This window comes from Fusarium poae, chromosome 3 (assembly GCF_019609905.1).
Source record: "Fusarium poae strain DAOMC 252244 chromosome 3, whole genome shotgun sequence".
In the NCBI taxonomy this organism is placed as follows: Eukaryota; Fungi; Ascomycota; class Sordariomycetes; order Hypocreales; family Nectriaceae; genus Fusarium; species Fusarium poae.
In genome coordinates, this window is record NC_058401.1 from 368,138 (window position 1) to 386,745 (window position 18,608).

The 18,608-nt window shown below is 43.4% G+C and overlaps 7 protein-coding genes across 7 annotated transcripts; 5 read left to right on the forward strand and 2 right to left on the reverse strand.

Moving 5' to 3' along the window:
• Positions 1–206: 206 nt before the first annotated feature.
• Positions 207–3,910, forward strand: FPOAC1_007486 (uncharacterized protein; the record flags this gene model as incomplete). The annotated part of the gene is made up of 2 exons (XM_044851947.1): positions 207–3,791; positions 3,848–3,910. The coding sequence occupies 2 exons, from the start codon at positions 207–209 to the stop codon at positions 3,908–3,910; spliced, it is 3,648 nt and encodes a 1,215-aa protein (XP_044704617.1).
• Positions 3,911–4,776: 866 nt separating this feature from the next.
• On the forward strand, positions 4,777–6,150 carry FPOAC1_007487 (uncharacterized protein; the record flags this gene model as incomplete). Its single annotated transcript, XM_044851948.1, has 2 exons — positions 4,777–5,018; positions 5,067–6,150. The coding sequence occupies 2 exons, from the start codon at positions 4,777–4,779 to the stop codon at positions 6,148–6,150; spliced, it is 1,326 nt and encodes a 441-aa protein (XP_044704618.1).
• Positions 6,151–6,497: 347 nt separating this feature from the next.
• Positions 6,498–7,192, reverse strand: FPOAC1_007488 (uncharacterized protein; the record flags this gene model as incomplete). Its single annotated transcript, XM_044851949.1, has 4 exons — positions 6,498–6,513; positions 6,565–6,648; positions 6,704–7,066; positions 7,131–7,192. The coding sequence occupies 4 exons, from the start codon at positions 7,190–7,192 to the stop codon at positions 6,498–6,500; spliced, it is 525 nt and encodes a 174-aa protein (XP_044704619.1).
• A 620-nt stretch (positions 7,193–7,812) lies between these two features.
• On the forward strand, positions 7,813–8,109 carry FPOAC1_007489 (uncharacterized protein; the record flags this gene model as incomplete). The annotated part of the gene is made up of 1 exon (XM_044851950.1): positions 7,813–8,109. The coding sequence occupies one exon, from the start codon at positions 7,813–7,815 to the stop codon at positions 8,107–8,109; it is 297 nt and encodes a 98-aa protein (XP_044704620.1).
• Positions 8,110–10,137: 2,028 nt separating this feature from the next.
• On the forward strand, positions 10,138–10,608 carry FPOAC1_007490 (uncharacterized protein; the record flags this gene model as incomplete). The annotated part of the gene is made up of 2 exons (XM_044851951.1): positions 10,138–10,185; positions 10,243–10,608. The coding sequence occupies 2 exons, from the start codon at positions 10,138–10,140 to the stop codon at positions 10,606–10,608; spliced, it is 414 nt and encodes a 137-aa protein (XP_044704621.1).
• Positions 10,609–13,253: 2,645 nt separating this feature from the next.
• FPOAC1_007491 (uncharacterized protein) lies at positions 13,254–14,084 on the reverse strand (the record flags this gene model as incomplete). Its single annotated transcript, XM_044851952.1, has 1 exon — positions 13,254–14,084. The coding sequence occupies one exon, from the start codon at positions 14,082–14,084 to the stop codon at positions 13,254–13,256; it is 831 nt and encodes a 276-aa protein (XP_044704622.1).
• A 200-nt stretch (positions 14,085–14,284) lies between these two features.
• FPOAC1_007492 (uncharacterized protein) lies at positions 14,285–16,545 on the forward strand (the record flags this gene model as incomplete). Its single annotated transcript, XM_044851953.1, has 3 exons — positions 14,285–14,337; positions 15,054–15,325; positions 16,082–16,545. The coding sequence occupies 3 exons, from the start codon at positions 14,285–14,287 to the stop codon at positions 16,543–16,545; spliced, it is 789 nt and encodes a 262-aa protein (XP_044704623.1).
• Positions 16,546–18,608: the final 2,063 nt, after the last annotated feature.

An 18,608-nucleotide genomic window follows, 5' to 3' on the forward strand; every position in this document is an offset into this window, starting at 1 on the left:
ACGACGACGCTAAGGTATCCATACTGTAGAAGACCACATAATAATTACATCCATCTCCAAAAGCAAATGCATCTGTGATGAGTGGCTTAGATAAAACGAGCCTGCGTTACATCCTTGGCAAACAGTCTCCTTGCGCTACTTTGATCAAGAGACGCCTAAACCCCAAATCCTTTTGCTTCGTTTGCAACTGAGGGTATCGCAACAAGATGAGGTTCTCCAAACTATTCCTCACGACTCTTGCGTCGTTAAGTCTTGCTGCTCCCGAAGCTGCGCCGAAAACTGTCTCTTCACCTGAATTATCAGGAGAATTGGTGCAGCTTTTGGAGAAGCACAATCTCGCTCTTGTTCCTCGTTCTGAACTCACGGATGCTCTCAAGGAGCTGAACACTCTGCTCAAGAGCAACGCGTTTCCTCGCGCGCCTGTTCTTATCAGACGGCAGAACAGCACTGCTGACTCTGGGTCAAAGTCCGGTTCTGGCTCCAACTCCGATTCAGACGATGATGACTCTGATGATGGAGGGTCTAGAATCGCGGCTATTCCTGGGCTAGACGGTCTTGGAGACCTAGGATCTGGTCTCAAAGGACTTACAGATGCACTGGGCGATGTCAAGGATCTCTTCAAAGCTCTGGGTGACCTGCTGTCGCCCGAGTTCCTCCAAGCCGTCCATGATGCCATGGTCTATCTGGCGGCAACTCTCAAGCCCCCAGTACCAAACCAGGTCAGAAATCTTCTTGCCAAGGCAGGACCACTTCTGGATCTGGTCGGCGAACTCAACCTCAAAGACCTCGTCGATGAGATCAAGGGTGTCGACATTGCTGGTATCGTTTCCAAGGTTCTCAAGCTTCTCACCGATGATAACCTCAAGAACATCAACGGTCTTCTTACCAACGGCGCCACCCTTTTGACTCCTGAATTCGTCAAACAGACAAAAGGACTCATTGGAGACGTTTCACCTCTTCTCGATGAGATTTCTCCGTTGCTCAAGAAACTCACAGATCTCGACATTGAAGGCATCATCCAAGCTTTGGACCCTCTTCTCAAGAAAGAGGCTATCCAGGGTGTTGTCTCTCTTGTCAAGAATGCCAGCAATCTTTTGACAGCCAAGACAGTCGATGAGATCCAGGATCTTCTTGGTGAAGTAAGCCCCATCATCAAGGACATCGCACCACTACTGGAACAGCTCACGAAGCTCAACCTAGAAGAAGTCCTCAAAGCGCTGCAGCCACTTCTCAAGGAAGATTCTATCAAGGGTATCTTGAGTCTGCTCAAGAACGCCGAGAGCCTCTTGACGCCCAAGTTTGTGGATCAGACTCAGGACCTCATTGGAGCTGCATCGCCTTTGATCGATAAACTGAATGATGTTGATCTCAAGGGCGTACTTGATGCGCTTAGCCCCATCTTGAAGAAAGAGGCTATCCAAGGGCTTGTCGGGTTGCTCAACAATGCCGAAGACTTGTTGACGAAGGACACGGTGAAGAGTATCAAGACACTCCTCACTGAAGCTTCTCCACTGATTGAGAAACTGTCGGACGTCGACCTCAAGGGTGTGTTGGACGCTTTGAGCCCAATTTTGAAGAAGGAGGCAATCCAAGGTCTTGTTGGACTTTTGAACAACGCCGAGGATTTGTTGTCCAAGGAGACCGTCAAGAGTATCAAGACTCTTTTGTCGCAAGCGTCGCCACTTATTGACAAGCTATCGGATCTCGACTTGAAGGGCATTCTAGATGCTTTGAGTCCTATCCTGAAAAAGGATGCGATCCAAGGTTTAGTCGGTTTACTCAACAATGCCGAAGACCTTCTCTCCAAGGAAACCGTCAAGAACATCAAATCCCTTCTTTCAAGCGCTGGTCCTCTCATCACTAGCCTTGGAAAGGTGGATCTTGCTGGTGTTCTTGATTCGCTTGCACCTCTCTTGACCAAGGATTCTATGAAGGGTATCATTGGTCTTTTGGGTAATGCTGAGGATCTCTTGACGAAGGACTTTGTTTCAGACACCAAGAAGCTCATCTCCAACGCTAGTCCACTACTCACTAGCTTAGGCAAGCTTGATCTCAAGAGTCTGATTGATGCGATTGCACCACTCCTTACCAAGGACTCGGTCAAGGGAATTATTAGTCTTCTTGGCAATGCCGAGAATTTACTCACCAAGGATTTCGTGTCCCAGACCAAGTCTTTGATCTCGAAGGCTTCACCTCTGCTTGACAGCCTTGACGATGCAGACTTGAAGGGCTTGCTTGACCAGGTTGGACCTCTTCTCAAGGAAGTCAGCAAGCTCAAGCTAGAGGACATTCTAAGCGCAGTGCGACCTTTGTTGACAAAGAACTCCATCAACGGCATCATTGGTCTTTTGAACAACGCCGAGAACCTCCTGACAAAGGACTTTGTTTCGCAGACAAAGCTTTTGATCTCCAAGGCTGCTCCTCTACTGAACAGCTTGGACAAGGCTGATCTCGCGGGCTTGCTCGACCAAGTCGGTCCTCTGCTGAAACAGGTCGGCAAGTTGAAGCTGGATGAGGTTCTGAGTGCTGTACAGCCTTTACTGACTAAGGATTCTATCAAGGGCATTGTCGGACTGCTGGACAATGCCGAGGATCTTCTTACCAAGGACTTTGTCTCACAAACAAAGGGCCTCATCTCCAAGGCTGCACCGCTCCTTACAAGTCTTTCTAAATTGAACTTGGAGGATCTGCTTGACCAGGTTGGTCCGCTCTTGAAGATGCTTGGTAAGCTTGATCTTGAAGGTTTACTGAGTGCTGTGGCACCGCTACTCACGAAGGATTCTGTCAAGGGTATCGTGGGATTGCTTGACAATGCTGAGGGTTTGTTAACGAAGAAATTCGTCAATGAGACTCAGACACTCATCACTGGCGCTGTACCCTTGATATCTTCATTGAGCGAAGTTGATCTTCCTGATCTTATTAATCAAGTGTCACCTTTGCTGAAGGAGATCGGGAAGATTAATCTTGCCAAGCTTGTTAAGCAACTGGCACCACTGCTGGACGAGATCAGTGACTTGGACATCAAGGGCTTGTTTGACGCCATTTCACCTTTACTCTCACCAAAGGGTATCAAGGGCGTCATGGAGCTTCTCGGTAATGCTGAGGATCTCCTCACGCCCAAGTTTGTCAATCAGACACAAACACTTATTGGTGACGCAGTACCATTAGTCTCAGCTCTTGGTGAAATTGATCTCAAGAAGCTCATCAAGCAACTTCAACCTCTACTTGAAGCACTTGGCGAGATTGACTTGGGCGATCTGATCAAGAAGGTGAAACCTCTTCTGAATGCACTTATGAAGATTGATCTCGTTAAGCTGGTCAACAAGATCATGCCATTGCTGGATACCCTTGATGATATTGATCTTGCGGGATTAATCGATGCACTTAAACCTCTATTGATGCCCAAGTCAGTCAAGGGAATTGTCGGGTTGGTCGATAATGCAGGAGATCTCCTTAGCGAGAAATTCGTCAACCAGACACACACACTCATCTCAGGCGCTGTGCCGCTTATTGAAGTGTTGAACAAGGTCGATCTGGAGAGTTTGTTCGAGATTATTGAGCCAATTCTGGAAGAGCTAGATGGTCTTGATTTGTCTGGTCTTGTAGACGCTGTGAAGCCTTTGCTTAATGCGTTGAAGAAGATTGATATCAAGGGTATCATGGACCAGATCACGCCGTTCCTTACACCAAAGACAGTCAAGGGATTATTGTCACTGGTAGGAAACGCGGAGAGTTTATTGAGCAAGGCTTTTGTGAGTCAAGTATCTGAACTCATTGGAGATGCGACACCGGTAAGTGATTGTGTTTTGTTTAATTAATTGTCACAATTGGCTAACTTCTATTCTAGCTCGTTGCGACTGTTGCGGACTTGGTGCATGCTATTTTGAAGGAACTCATGGGTCGGACGTAATGCGGGATGAATCAATTGATGACTTGGATGTAATGTCGATTTAATTTTGTATATTTAATGATTTAGACAATTGAAGTGAAGGATACCCTACAATGTCTGTTTGTTTGACCATTGCTAAAGACGTACTGTTCGTTCTACGTGGTGTTGTTGAACCTCGCGTGAATGCCAGTATGGAGATTGTACCAAATTACAGGGCAATTAGGTGGTACTCTCTGTAATCCCTTAACGTTAGTCGTTATCTTTTGACCTTGCAGAGGGAACATGGTCCAGACCTTTGCTTGCTTTTGCGACAAGTTAGCGGGTAATTACAGGCCCTGTTCCGCTAAACCTTGGCTACTACCGAGTCATGTCCACACAGTGCAACCGTTATCTTTGACGGGCAGTAGAGCTAGTCAGTCTGATCACCGACGTCACTTTAATTTATTTGTGACTTTTAACGACATCGCAAACTAAGCTCTTTGAGTTCACACCATCAGTCAATTCATCTCTGCATGCACTTTAAACCAAGTTTTACCAAAACAGAAACTGAAGGGGGGAAAGTGTGGTCAACTGATCATGTGTTGCGTTCCTTCAATTCCGCTCATCATTTATCAGATTCCGCTAGGTAGGTAATGATCAGCGCTCTCGTATTGACTCCTAGCGCCTTGACCCCGCTGAAGATCAGAATTTGGCTGCCATCCCGAGCTGGGGTAAGCCCTGTTTGAAAATCGCTAGTGCAATGACCCTTGTATAGCATTTTCAGGCTCCTTGGTCTGTGCCGTTGAACCAATTTAGTTGGCCAAGACGCTGCCTCTCGCTTCTACTGTGTTTCTCTGAGGCTGTTCGTGATAGTTTCATGCTGTCGCTGAGAACCCGTTGACTTCACGATGTCTTCACCACAAGATACCATGGCGGGTGCAGCGCCCGAAACAAGGGACAAGACAAATCCTCCAGACGCGACACCTCAAGATGCGCAGAGTGACAATGCTCCCTCTGAAGATCAAATCCGCGACGAAAAGGCTGCTGCAGGACCGACAAAGTGGCAGAAGGTAAAGACTCACCTCATCAAGTTCAAATGGTGGTATTTTCTCGGTATCGTCATCCTCCTCGCCATTTTACTTCCACTGCTGTAAGTCAATCACTTCCACTCAAATCCCCCATGTCTGACTCGGAACAGATTCACCGTCATCGTTCCTGCAATCGTCCAAAACATCCTCAATGGCCAAAAGCTACCCATCAATGGCGGCGCTTTGCAAGTCATCTCCCCAGATCAAGTCAACATGAGTATCATCACAACACTAGACACACCATTAGCCGCCACCCTGAAGCCTGTGGATCTGTACCTTTACAACAAAGAGGTACATCCGATGGCCTCGTTTCTCACGCTCAAGCTTCCAAACCTTCATCTCAATCACAACACCGATGTCACTGTTGTGAACCAGACAATGAATGTCACAGACCAGAAGGAACTTTTGTCATGGTTCGACGAATTCTTCGACAAGCCCAAGGTCGAGCTCTCGCTGGAGGGTAAGCCTGAGATTCACCTCGGCGCCTTGAAGTACCATCGAAGCTTGAAAAAAACAATTGAGGTTCCTTCTCTGACATACCTCGATGGATTCGCCCTCAATGATCTAGACTTCGATCTGCAGTCCAACCGAACATCCAAGTACAACATGAAGGGCCATCTCAACATTCCCAACTCTGGTGTTCTCCGTCTTGGGCTCGGAAATCTGACCTTTAACGTCCTGATGGGCGAGACAAGAGTCGGTCTGATCAACATCTATGATCTCCAACTCTGGCCCGGTAACAACACCGTTCCATTCGAAGGCGACTTCTTCTTCGATGAGCTGGTACCCAATCTTTCCGAAATCCTTGATAGTCAAAAGGTCGCGCTGAGCAAAGGCTACCTGGAGTTCTTCGCAACCGGAAACACCACCATGGCGAATGGCGAACACATCCCGTACATCCAGGGAGTCTTGAACAAGAAACACATCAGGTTCACTTTCCCCGTGATCACGTTGCTTGGAGATGTCCTTGGTGGCTTGATGGATGCCGACCAAGGATCACTGCTGAATATTTTCGGCGGTGCTGTTGGGAACACGACCTTGCTTGAGCATGTTTTGGGTCATTGGGATGGGAACGGCGGTGGGGGGACAGCTGATAAGGTGGCTCGAGGGTTGTTCGGGAGAGGCAATGGTGGAAAGTCGAAGTCATGGATGTGGAGCTTGATGAAGTTGGGTCTAACGAGAAAGGGTCTATGAAATAGTTAGCAATGATCTCTGATGTTTAATGCAATGAATTTGTTCTTCGGGTTTCAAGTCCATGCATTCGGTTTCGGGTCAACAGCCTTTTTCGTGGGAATTGATCTATTCGTCTATCGTGACATGTCCAACGTCAAGCCCCGGCTGTTCACCAAGTGGCTTCAGGGTAATGATCGTATTAGAAGGACTCGTGCCATATTCCTTTGCGCTTTCAGTCCTCTTTGTCCCCTACCCCTGTCGGCTCATGATACCAGCATATCCTTTGTCGTCTGAAGTGTGGGGTAACCTCAAGCCCCTCGATATCGATCGCTCGCTCTTCGTGCTTGTTCGGGTTATGATGAAAATGATTACCACTCATCGAACCTGCAAAAAACGTTAGCCTCGCTATTTCCCTTGAATGAATTCCACGCTGACCAATTCTCAACATCCCCCTTGAAACTCAAGGGATGAATCTTCAAAAACGCCTCGACCTCTTCAGGAGTCGTCATGACAGTGTCGCTGGAAGGATCTGCAGCAAGATTAGTAGATGATGAATCAATGAGTTGATCGGTACTTGCCAAGATTGTCGATGTCGATGATGGGTTTGTGCTTCTTTGGCTTTTCCTCGGGCAGTTCGCCGGACTTGATCTTTGCGAGCCGCGACTCGGCATCGATGATGAAATCTTTCACAGCCTTGTCCGTGATGCCACGGAGTCTGTTCTTGGGAGGTTTGGAGCTCGCGGTTGACTCGTTGTCCGCCTTGGCGAAGAACCTGATTCTGCAAGCCCAGCATGGCCAACGGTAAAGCTCACTGTCGAGGAGCTTTGCAGGAGTGTCGGGCACCTTGAGGGGGTCGGGAATCTCGTCTTCCTTGGTGATCTTGGCCTTGGTGTCGGAGGCGGGCTTGTCGTGCTTCACGGGCGCAGGTGGTTGAGGGCTGTGAGTAGAAACAATCGTCAGTATGTTTCCGAGGTGCGATGAAGCTGGCCACGATAACGTACCAGAGGCTGCCCAGCTCTCTCATGAGAGGAAGGTCAATCCAAGCGTCTTTGTGGCCAGACATTACGTGAGTTCGCAGCGGGGTTCGAAGTATTGAGTGTTTTTGAAAGGTTGAGGTTGTAGAGAGTAAATCCCGTGAAGAAAAATTGTTTTGGGTGGTGGTTAGGTAGTCGGGCCAGCAGCCAAAAACCTGCCTACCAGCTGGCGAGCACTGGCAGTCACTGCTCGCCAGCCGGCGCGTAGAATATTCTACAAACGCGTCTCGCAGCAAACAAACAGGTATTTCTGTTATTTTTCATTTTCCTCCGACTGCTTCTTGTTCTTGTCTTGTTCAACCTCAACAACATTCATTTCTTGGAGGACATCCCAGCCAACACTTACTTCATCTTGTTATCCTTGTACATCCTTTCAACAAGAACAGCATCTTCTACCACCGAATCCTTATCCCCACGAAAAGTATTCAACATGAACGTTGAGCGCTTCCGAGGCAAGCAACCCGACCGACCTTCTCTCTCAGCCTGCTGACGATATCTCTAGCCAACTACACGGCCACTACCCCTGATCGTATGAAAGCACTCTCTCGTGCGGTTCTTTGCTGACCCTTTCGCAGCCGCTTACCTGCCCGCCAAAATATTCAACCATCGTTGTGTACCGGCCGACTATACAGTCCGGCTCGTTGTGGAGATGGGCAACGGACACCGCATCATCCTTCCAGAGCGTGAGGTGCAAGCCGTGTACCCTCACTTCGTGTACGGGTACTGGAAGTCGTTTTCAGGCGGTCGTTGCGCCAAGACAGGATTCGACATGTTTCACCCATTCTTCATCCACGGCCATCGCATGAGTCGCGCCGGCCGTGTCGAGTACGAAGTCCAATGGGTTGGTTACGACGAACTCGACACTACCTGGGAGAAAGCTCGAGATCTGGCTATGTGGTCTTCGGACCTCAAAGATGAATACGACAGCGCCAATCAGCTGCAGTGATATTGTTGGAAGAAACTTGGTGTGTGATTGCTATTGATATTGGAGATGTAGGAAGAATGGGGGACAAGTTCGAGGATAGTTGTGAACGAAGGAATGTATTGGGTTCAGTCCGTGGCCATTTCGGGAATCGCGGCAAATGAATGAGTACCTAGCTATCATATTGTAGCTCTGAGTACAGATAACCAATCTCCAGACACCCGACACTTGCAATCATCCCATATTTAGAACAAGACATGATCGTTGTGCTGAAAGTTCCGGCGGCCTCGTTCCCTGTGAACAACACTGATATACCAAAGTTCCATCAAGAATAACCTTGAATGTTCTTCTATTATTTGGTGCTTTTTAAGGTATAAATCCTAAAGTATATATTAAAAATTAATATAATAAGAAATACTATTTTTAAACCTAAATACTAATAAAGGTCCTATCTAAAGGTATATATTATAACTTATAAAATTAGAATTATAATAATTACTATAAAAGCTCTTATTCTTTCTAAAGGTTAATTATTAAATATTTCCTTATTAATATTAATATTAATATTAATAAAACTACTATATAAAATAATAAACTTTAAAGTCCTTATTAACCCTAGCTATATACTAGATTAAAGAATTATTTATAAGAGCTTAGCCTTTATAATTAACTTTACTTCTAAGGAAAAATATTTAATAAAATTATTTAATAGCTATATTTACCTTTAATATAATACTTCTATTAATACCTAAGGTTAAGATATTATTAATATAACTAATAATTAGATTATTACCCTTATTATTCTTAACTATAATACCTTTAACTATATAATTAATTATTAAGCTAATAAACTAAAGTTTAGATTCTTACTATATAAAGAGAAAAAGGCCTTAGAGGCCTTTTATAATATCTAAGAAAAGGATAGTATTAATATATTAAGAGGTAAAATACCCTAGATAAAGTTACTTCTTAATCTTTAGAATAATCTTTAATAAGGAAAATAAATTATTAATAATTTATAGGGTATTTAGCGAAGGTAGTATTATTCTATAAAAAGTTTATTAAATTAGAATTTATTATATTAAGAATTCTATAAAGTTAAAGGAGGAAGGTTCTAGGGAGGAAGGTTCTAGGGAGGAAGGGAAAAAGCTTATAATTAATGCCGTAGCTTTTAACACGATATTGAATGTTCTTCTGAGTGGGAAAGGTGAGAACAAGAACACTAGCCGTTCTATTTTCTCCGTCCAGACTAGTGCTCCAAGCCACCCCGAGACATACGGACGCTTGACCAGAAAGACTCTTTAGATGGTCAGCTATCGGCATCTCTCATCCGTCAACTGTCAGCCACTAGAATATTCTCGACAAATATTTTCACGAAATTGGGGCTAATACGAGAGTTAATATGATGTGTTGTGTCTAGAACGGCTGGGGTCAATTGATCTCCTCGACAATGGACAACTGCCGCACCGCGCTGGACTCCGTGGTGGATATGAGTACACATCGTTGGATTCAATTGACAATACCTACTTCTTGACGTTAAAAACCAAGTTTGCAACACCACTGCAACGTTGCAGGATCATCGTGGCGACCGGTTAAACGACGACGACAACGCTCAGCCCCAACGAGCGCGCCACAGCATGCACCAACCTACCACCAAGATCAGCAATTACAGACGCCTAGATCGAGAGTCAATTACATGCTAATGAGTATTCTCTTTGTCTAACTGGCTGTAATCGTGACGTGTACTTGGTAATGTGGCGCTGGCGCGTACGGATCTTCGGCTTCCTCTAGCGCAATACCAGCAGGTTTATTGTTAGCTACACTTCATCGATGCTCTCGTTATTACGGTCGGACAATTCCGATGTCAGAACCTTACCCATCATAGAAAGTCCAGCGGTAATAGGTATAAACAAGCACGTCTGCTGCTCCAATTCACCATCCATCTTCTTCCACCACGTCTCGCTACCAACCTTTCTTTCCACAGTCCGAAACTCAATACCTTACTCTCGCTCGAATCCAATACACATCGAACCGATAGCTACTCTCGTTACCATGAAGTTCTCCACCTACGCTCTCCTCGCCTTCGCCATCTCTGCCCAAGTCAGTACTGCAGGAACGTCATCGACATTGACAGATCACTGACATGCTATCCCACAGGCGCAACGAAGCGAGCTCTCCTCCATCAGAGACGAAGTATCCTCCGCCGTCGGTGAAGCCTCAAGCGCCGTCGACAGCGCCCGTGGCTCCGTCACATCCGCCATTGAGAGCAAAACCAAAGAAGCTGCTTCAGCCGCGTCCAGCATCACCAGCAACATCGACAACATCAAGTCCAGCTTGTCAACAGCAAGGGGGGCGGCTTCAACTTCTCTCCGTTCAGCTCTAGAGTCAGCTAGTACTGCTCTTGAGAGTGCCAAGGCTAGTGCGACTGAAACGAGCACGTCCAAGGGTGCTGGTTCAATGCCCACTGCTGCTATCGCTATGGGAGCCATGATGGGTGGAGCTGCTATTTTTGTTCATATGTAATATTGTTCGCTATTGAGTTGTAGGCGTACAGGTAGAAGTAATACGAGATTCGTAATATGTCGCGTGTCCAGTTCTTCAATTGCTTGTGATGGAGATGACAGCACGTAGAAGACAAAGACAAGCTGAATTGATAGCATGTGAATCATCTCAAAATGCCTTGCTTGCTGTGCAGTAGCGTCTCGTCCCCATGGGGTCCCCAAACTCATGTCTTGCAGCAGGAATACCAGAGTACAGACTGCCCAATCCGGTTCTGGTGAGCTAATGCACACTACCGTAGAGTTCAGCTTGGCGAAAAAGCTTGACAAACGCCATCTTTAGTGTGGTAATGAAGCATTGGGGGTCAAGCTTTGGTGGAGACAGCTTTTAGATGCGCACACGACCTACCAGCCAGTATTTCTAAACAGAACCATTATCCCCTTCATGTGTTATAATTATTGCACAAATAAGCACATACGACCATACCTATCAGAGAACTCGGGATCCCGTCCGCTCTCCCATAGATAAGCTGGTAAGGGGCGGATTAGTAGTTGGGTCGGTGATGACCAGCGAATCCCCGCTGTTGTATGTTTTTTGCCTTTCTTTATAACTCTTCCTACCCTTTTTTTCTTTTTGGACACAATGGTTGTCCTTCGAAAGGCGGTACTGTCATTGCCAGTGTTAAATGTATCGACGTCTGGCCGGTAGCGATGTCTTGGGGACTTGAGTCAACAGCTAGTGACAACCTCGAAAGCGTGTGGTTAGGACAATCGTGGTGGCGCATCAGTTCAATTATGCTTGAATCAGACAACCATCGTTGGATGATTTTAGGATCTTTGCTTCTATTGAGTAATGTTTCTGAAACAGAGCGGCTTACTGACAGTGACTTTGGCAATCGTCCGTTCTCCAGCGTCTTTTGTATGTTACTCAAGACACGGGATGGAAAAGTATACATCATTCCACTCAACAACAACGCCAGGGTCTTGGATCCCTATACCGCCGAAAGCTGTATCAATGTGAATCATGCATGTAGACAGAATCCTGTAATTACGTAACTTGAACACCGTCAAGATTCGACTACCGTCTAGATGCCCTCTATTGCCTAACTGACCACTATCTACCATGCTGCCACTAGGTGAATCAATTACAATACTATATCTCATGGCCATTTACTATCCGATCATAGGATCGTCAGCTATTGGCTGTTGATTGAGATGTCGTACATGACCACATCTAGAGAGGATTACAACTCCCATCAGCTCAATACATGTGTTTATTCATGGACGAGAGGTATACTACGAATCACTCACTGAGAGTCAATTTTTATGTATATAAACCATGAGACAAGCCTCTGTTTCGTGAGTATATTCCACAATACAACATCGCCTTTAACCACCTAAACTCTATCACTCAACTTCAAATTACAATACCAAAACTCAATCTTGAACATCTCCACAGACTTCACCATGTCTCCAACAACCAAGAACAACGCTGTATCCGAGGTCACTAAGACACCCGTTGATCAACTGTCTCAAGGAACCAGATGCACCAAGTGTGCGGAGGAAGGGGTGGAAACTTGGGTCATACCTGGCAAGCAATGCGAAAGATGCAAAGCGCCTTCTTGTTAGTTATCTAGCAATTTCCGGTGTACGTTAACGTCTTTGAACGACATGGCAAGTCACTAATCTCTGGACTTAGACTTTTACAGTTGCCATTGTTCTTGGGTTAACTTACGAGATAGAAAAATGCGTTGAACAATGGGACGTAGACCACCATGGGTAGTTACTATTATTTGGTGCTTTTTGAGGCATAAATCCTAAAGTATATATTAAAAATTAATATAATAAGAAATACTGTTTTTAAACCTAGATACTAATAAAGGTCCTATCTAAAGATATATATTATAACTTATAAAGTTAGAATTATAATAATTACTATAAAAGCTCTTATTCCTTTTAAAGGTTAATTATTAAATATTTCCTTATTAATATTAATATTAATATTAATAAAACTACTATATAAGATAATAGACTTTAGAGTCCTTATTAACCCTAGTTATATATTAAACTAAAGAACTATCTATAAGAGCTTAGCCCTTATAATTAACTTTACTTCTAAGGAAAAATATCTAATAAAGTTATTTAATAGCTATATTTACCTTTAATATAATATTTCTATTAATACCTAGAGTTAAGATATTACTAATATAATTAATAACTAGATTATTACCTTTATTATTCTTAGCTATAATACCTTTAACTATATAATTAACTATTAAGCTAATAAACTAAAGTTTAAATCCTTACTATATAGGGAAAAGAAGGCCCTAGAGGCCCTTTATAATATCTAAGAGAAGGATAATATTAATATATTAAGAGGTAAGGTACCTTAGATAAAGTTACTTCTTAATCTTTAGAATAATCTTTAATAAGGAAAATAAGTTATTAATAACTTATAGGGCATTTAGTAAAGGTAGCATTATTCTATAAAAAGTTTATTAAATTAGAATTTATTATATTAAGAATTCTATAAAGTTAAAGGAAGAAGGTTCTAGGGAGGAAGGGAAAAAGCTTATAATTAACGCCGTAGCTTTTAACACGATAATAGGTAGTTACTCATATCATTATTAGACTAGAAAAATAAAATTCTAGAATATTGCAACTTGTTGATTAATTCTTTACGCGACATTGATCTCGATAAGTATCCAAGTCAACAATAGACCAGACCCAGTGGATTTTGCCTTGGTCAAACCAATACATGACATGTTCATGAAACTTGACGCCTTGTCCGTTGGGTTCAGCGTCGGCCCAAGTTTTGATGGGGACACCTGTGAACTCTAGCCTAGCCGCGACTCGACCGGAGTCTTTGTCGACTAAGAGATCCTGTATGTCAAAGTACAAGCCCCGAATGGCTTCCTGACTTTGTTGGATAAGGGAAATGTACTCCACAATGGTCTTCTCGTGAGTATTGTGCGTCACCAACGGCTTACAAAACTCTCTAAAAGTGGCTTCCATTGTCTTTTCGTTGATGCTTCCAATGTATTGGCGATAAGTTGAATCAAGGTCAAGAGTCGTGGGGTTCGGATTGTCCAAAAGATGTGTCGGTGTGTCCGTCGCTGAAGGTTCTCTAGCGCGTCGAGAATCATTGTCTTGTAATGATTTGATGGTTAAGAGCCGACCATCGACAAACCATGCTAATATAATCTCTTGATACTGGAAGGCCTCACCCGACGATGTGGACTGGGTCTTGATAACTCTGGCAGCAATTGCTTGCGCGTTGATGTCTACAACAGAACTGTCGAGCTTGGAATAGCTATTGTTATTCTCGACATCGGAGCGTAGATGGGCGATAAATGTCTCTCGTTGAAGCGAGTCATCGTTGACTGCCACGGTTGGCTGAACCAAAGATTTGAGCTTATCCCATTGTCCCTCGGACGGGACAGTAATAATTACTTCCAAAGAGGCAATGATTTGAGATCGTGATAGTGAATGACTCATCATGAGATTGTATCTTAAAGTATGTCAGGTAATTTGCGACAGGAATGGATATCCGTGAGGACCTGGCAGAGTACTCTGTAGACAAGGTATTATATAGAATTGCCGGCAATTTGACAATGACGCCCTTGACAAATCCTTTGGATTAGTAATGCGATATTTGGATGCGGTTTGGTCGACAATCTTGTTCTCCGCACGCCAAGAACATGACATCTAAGATAAGATTTGATCTCATCGCAGGCACTGGCATGAAGTTAAGGTCAGCCTCGAGGTATAAGAAAAGTTGGTCGCTGAAGGGATAAAGTGGCCAATTTGCATTGCATGTTTCGTCAACACATTCCTGTGTTCTTTCCTGAAATAGGTCCTTTGATGAGGTAGCTGTTATAACAAAGGAGAACAATTGTTCTTTCCCTATATTCGTTGTTAATAACCTAACCGCCCGTGTCTTACAGCCTAAGAGTAAACCACCAAAGAAGTATGGTCCTGTTAGCATAAAATTGTCTACTAATTTAATTCGTTCTGTTAGTAGGCAACATCTACCCGTGCAATTACGTCACAACTGCTCCCGACTTCAAACCTCCCTTCTACTTGAGTTTTTCCACCCACTCTCCATCCTTGCATCTCTCACTCTCTTCTCTCAACATCTCTTATCTTTCCATCGTTCACTACCATCGTCTATCAATATCACTTTCCCATCCATCCATTACAAGACCGCTATAAAGCCAATCATGGATTCCATATCCTCTTCCGCGTCCATCTTTGACAGGCTGTGTCCTATCCAGCAAGAAGCCGCCAGAACAACCAAGACCCAAACCGGGAAGTATCCCTAGGAACTGGTACCCGGACCCAAGGTGGAACTGTGGTGGAACGGCGACACTCTGATGAGGTTTGCAAGATTGATCCGCGGGTACAAAGACAGTGACATTGATCTTGATGCGCTCGTTTCAAACTTCAGTGCTCAGATGACTGTACAAGCCAGCAGCTGGGATGCATTGCTGTCCAGGCCCGACATGGCCGAGATCGCTGCCGTATAGAACTCTTCGCACCTCGGACCCCGTTTGAAGCCAGTGACTCGGACTCGTTCTTCCAAATCGCCACCGACATCGCCCGCCTGGACCGCGAAGCACCTCGAAACCGTCAAAGATGCAATTCGACCCCGCGAGAAAATACTCAGCAGTATAAAGTTCAACGCCAGCATGATATTCGGGAAGCTTCAAGCGAAATTGCACCGCGAGATGCGTGTCCTGGTGCTTATAAATAAGAGCTTTAACACTGCTATATAAATTTACCTTTTTATTAGGTAATTTTTAAGGTATAAGTCCTAAAGTATATATATAAAATTAATTTATAAAAAAATATAATTTTTAAATTTAAATATTAATATAAATTTAATTTAAAAATATATATTATAATTTATAAAATTAAAATTATAATAATTAACTATTATAAAAGCTTTTTTTTATTTTAAAAATTAATTATTAAATATTTTTTTATTAATATTAATATTAATATTAATAAAATTATTATATAAAATAATAAATTTTAAAGTCTTTATTAATTTTAATTATATATTAAATTAAAAAATTATTTATAAAAATTTAATTTTTATAATTAATTTTATTTTTAAAAAAAAATATTTAATAAAATTATTTAATAATTTTATTTATTTTTAATATAATATTTTTATTAATATTTAAAATTAAAATATTATTAATATAAATAATAATTAAATTATTATTTTTATTATTTTTAATTATAATATTTTTAATTATATAATTAATTATTAAATTAATAAATTAAAGTTTAAATCTTTATTATATAAAGAGAAAAAAGCCTTAAAGGCCTTTTATAAAACCTAAGAGAAGTATAACTTTAATATATTAAGAGGTAAGGTGCCCTAGATAAAGTCACTTCTTGATCTTTAGAATGATCTTTGATAAGGAGAATGAGTTACCGATGACTTACGGGGACACAAATTTACCTGTCCCGATATGATCAGGCAGATACAGCAAAGGACGACCTCGCTCACATCCGACATTTGATCAAAACCAGTTACGAGGCCAAGTTCTCCGATCAAGAACTGGGCATTCCACATGATATTATTGACGATCAACTTAAACTACTCAACGGCCTGTCAAGGGTCATTCAAGACGCTGACGAACCTGTTGTCGAGTCCTGCAACAAGAAGGAAGAGGAGGAGAGCAAGATGGGAAAAATAATCAATCGAATGAATACGATTGCGAATGGGATCAAGTGGTCACAGGAGATGATGTCTAACGTCGAAGCAGAGCTGGTCGATATTTCTCTCTTGGTCGATTTCGCCAGGATTGGGGGGCGAGGTGTGAAGGCATTGGAAAACAAACATCCAGGCCTCCTCAAGGACTTGAGGGACATGGCAAGAGAGCTTGAGAACCATTCGTTCCCATCGCAACCAGCGGGACCAGCTAGTATGGGAAAGGGGACATGAATGAATATTAGCTTGGCCTATGAGGTGTTCTTTATCTGTGGTGGTCGGGGCTACAGAATTGTGTCAATTCAAGCGGCAACGGCAGCGGAAATCATGTTATGTTATCGATCGACAAGAATACTCTGACTTGGTATTTTATCGTCAGGAAGCTTGGAAGGAAGATGGTCTTTGTTTTATAGTGCTTTAGCAGCGATATTGAAGGCGTTTTGAGGGAAACATGGAAAATGAAATTCGTTCTCACAAGTCCACTCAATCTTTTGACTTCATTACATCGTCATACTAGCTGCGCAGTAATTTGTTTTGGTAGGCTATGTTGTGATTTCACTTACTCTGCAGTGATTTCTCAATTGAGCCTCAAAAATGCAAAAAGAAACTAAAACGTATGGGCAGGGATTCGATGGTCGTCGCCAACCCAAGTATTATGCCGCTGGTTAGTGGCTTGACTACAGGAGAGCCGGCGCGGGGATTCAGTCAGAAATAAAGATATCCGGTGATTTGCCGCAAACCCCGTCCTCACTACGACCCATCCTAGCAAGTGACAGAAACGAGGTCTTAGCAGTCAATATAAATGATGTAAGAATACCGTCCTAAGTGGCGAAAGCTTACCTGCTAATTTTGTCTCTAATGCTTCTGACGAAGAAAGTTTCTAGTACCCACTGACCAACTGGATCTAAGCCACCCTGAGCCTTGCAAGTCTGATAAACAGGATATAGGTAACAGTCAGAAAATATAGAACTATTTTCTCACACCATTTCATTATCACCCAAGCCCTCCAAACTGTCCCTGTACATTGTACAGGTTCTTGTTATTTGGCATTATTTCATTAATATAATGAACAAGCATTTCTAAGCAGAGCGTTTTGGCGTTACTGCCCTGACTACTGTTCGCGCACTATTGTATCATATCTACAGTTGAGCTGACATCGCCTTCGGAATTGTCAGCAAGTCGTCTTTTATCTTTCATAAACGACGTGTTGTGTTAGAGTTTCATTCGGTAACTATGGAATCTTTCGGAGAATGGCTTGGGCTCTTTGCCCATCGTCTTTACCGAAGCATCTGGATGTTTTGGTACGCTTATAAATTACTCACGTCTGTTTTTATATACGTTTATGTCCTGGAATCATTCCTTTTTGAATCACGATTACCATTGTCACTCACAGAATCTTTACTGCTTTTCGGATCCGAAGTAAACCGGGAGGAGAGGTCATGGTACCTTTTCCACATCGCTATTCAAGCTGCTCAGATCACTGTCGTGTATCTAATGTGGCGAGTTTTTAAGCGGAAGGAATCAAACTTTCCTGACAAGCACCATACAGCTTTCATTGAACTCATCGACGGACTGCCCTCGTTTGGCTTGTTACATGGAATGAGGTTTTTATGTTCACTGGGCCTCCGCGCTACTGGACGAGACATCAACGAACGCAAACAGTCCTCGGTTTCTCTTTCCAACACAGTGGTCCTGGCCATTTCCAGCGCAGTCATATGTTTAGGGGTCTTGATCTACGAGCTAAGAGCCCGATCACTACGTCTCTTGATGTTTCTGCTCCCGTTGCTTTACGTCGATGCCTATGGATCTGCTTTATCACAGTACTTGGCTAGTCAAGGCTTGAGTTGTGCCCCAGATCTACTTGCAAATTATGAGCAAAAGCCTATACTGGCTGTTGTTTCTGCACTTCTCAAGTTTGGCATGTTGTTTGGTGTCTCGTTTCTGGCATACTTCTTTGTGCGTGTCGCGTTTTTCCTCACTCCATTCTGCAGCGCTGCCTTGCTGTTCTACTTTTTACTCCATCGCCATGACCCAAATTATGTAGCTGAACCACTTCCTCGAACGCCGTTTGACCCAGCGAACCGATTTTGTCAAGTTTGTCGTACTACGATACTAGCCAAGCTTAGACAAGATTCCGGGCGTGTCGACGACGCTCCACCATCAGGACATCACTATACCATGAGTTCATTGAGGAAATCTGCTTTACAAGGCTGTCGCATTTGCGTCACCATCTGGGATCGTCTCACAGAGGAAGTCTCCAGTGTCAACAGATACATGCCTTCTGTTTACTTTACGAC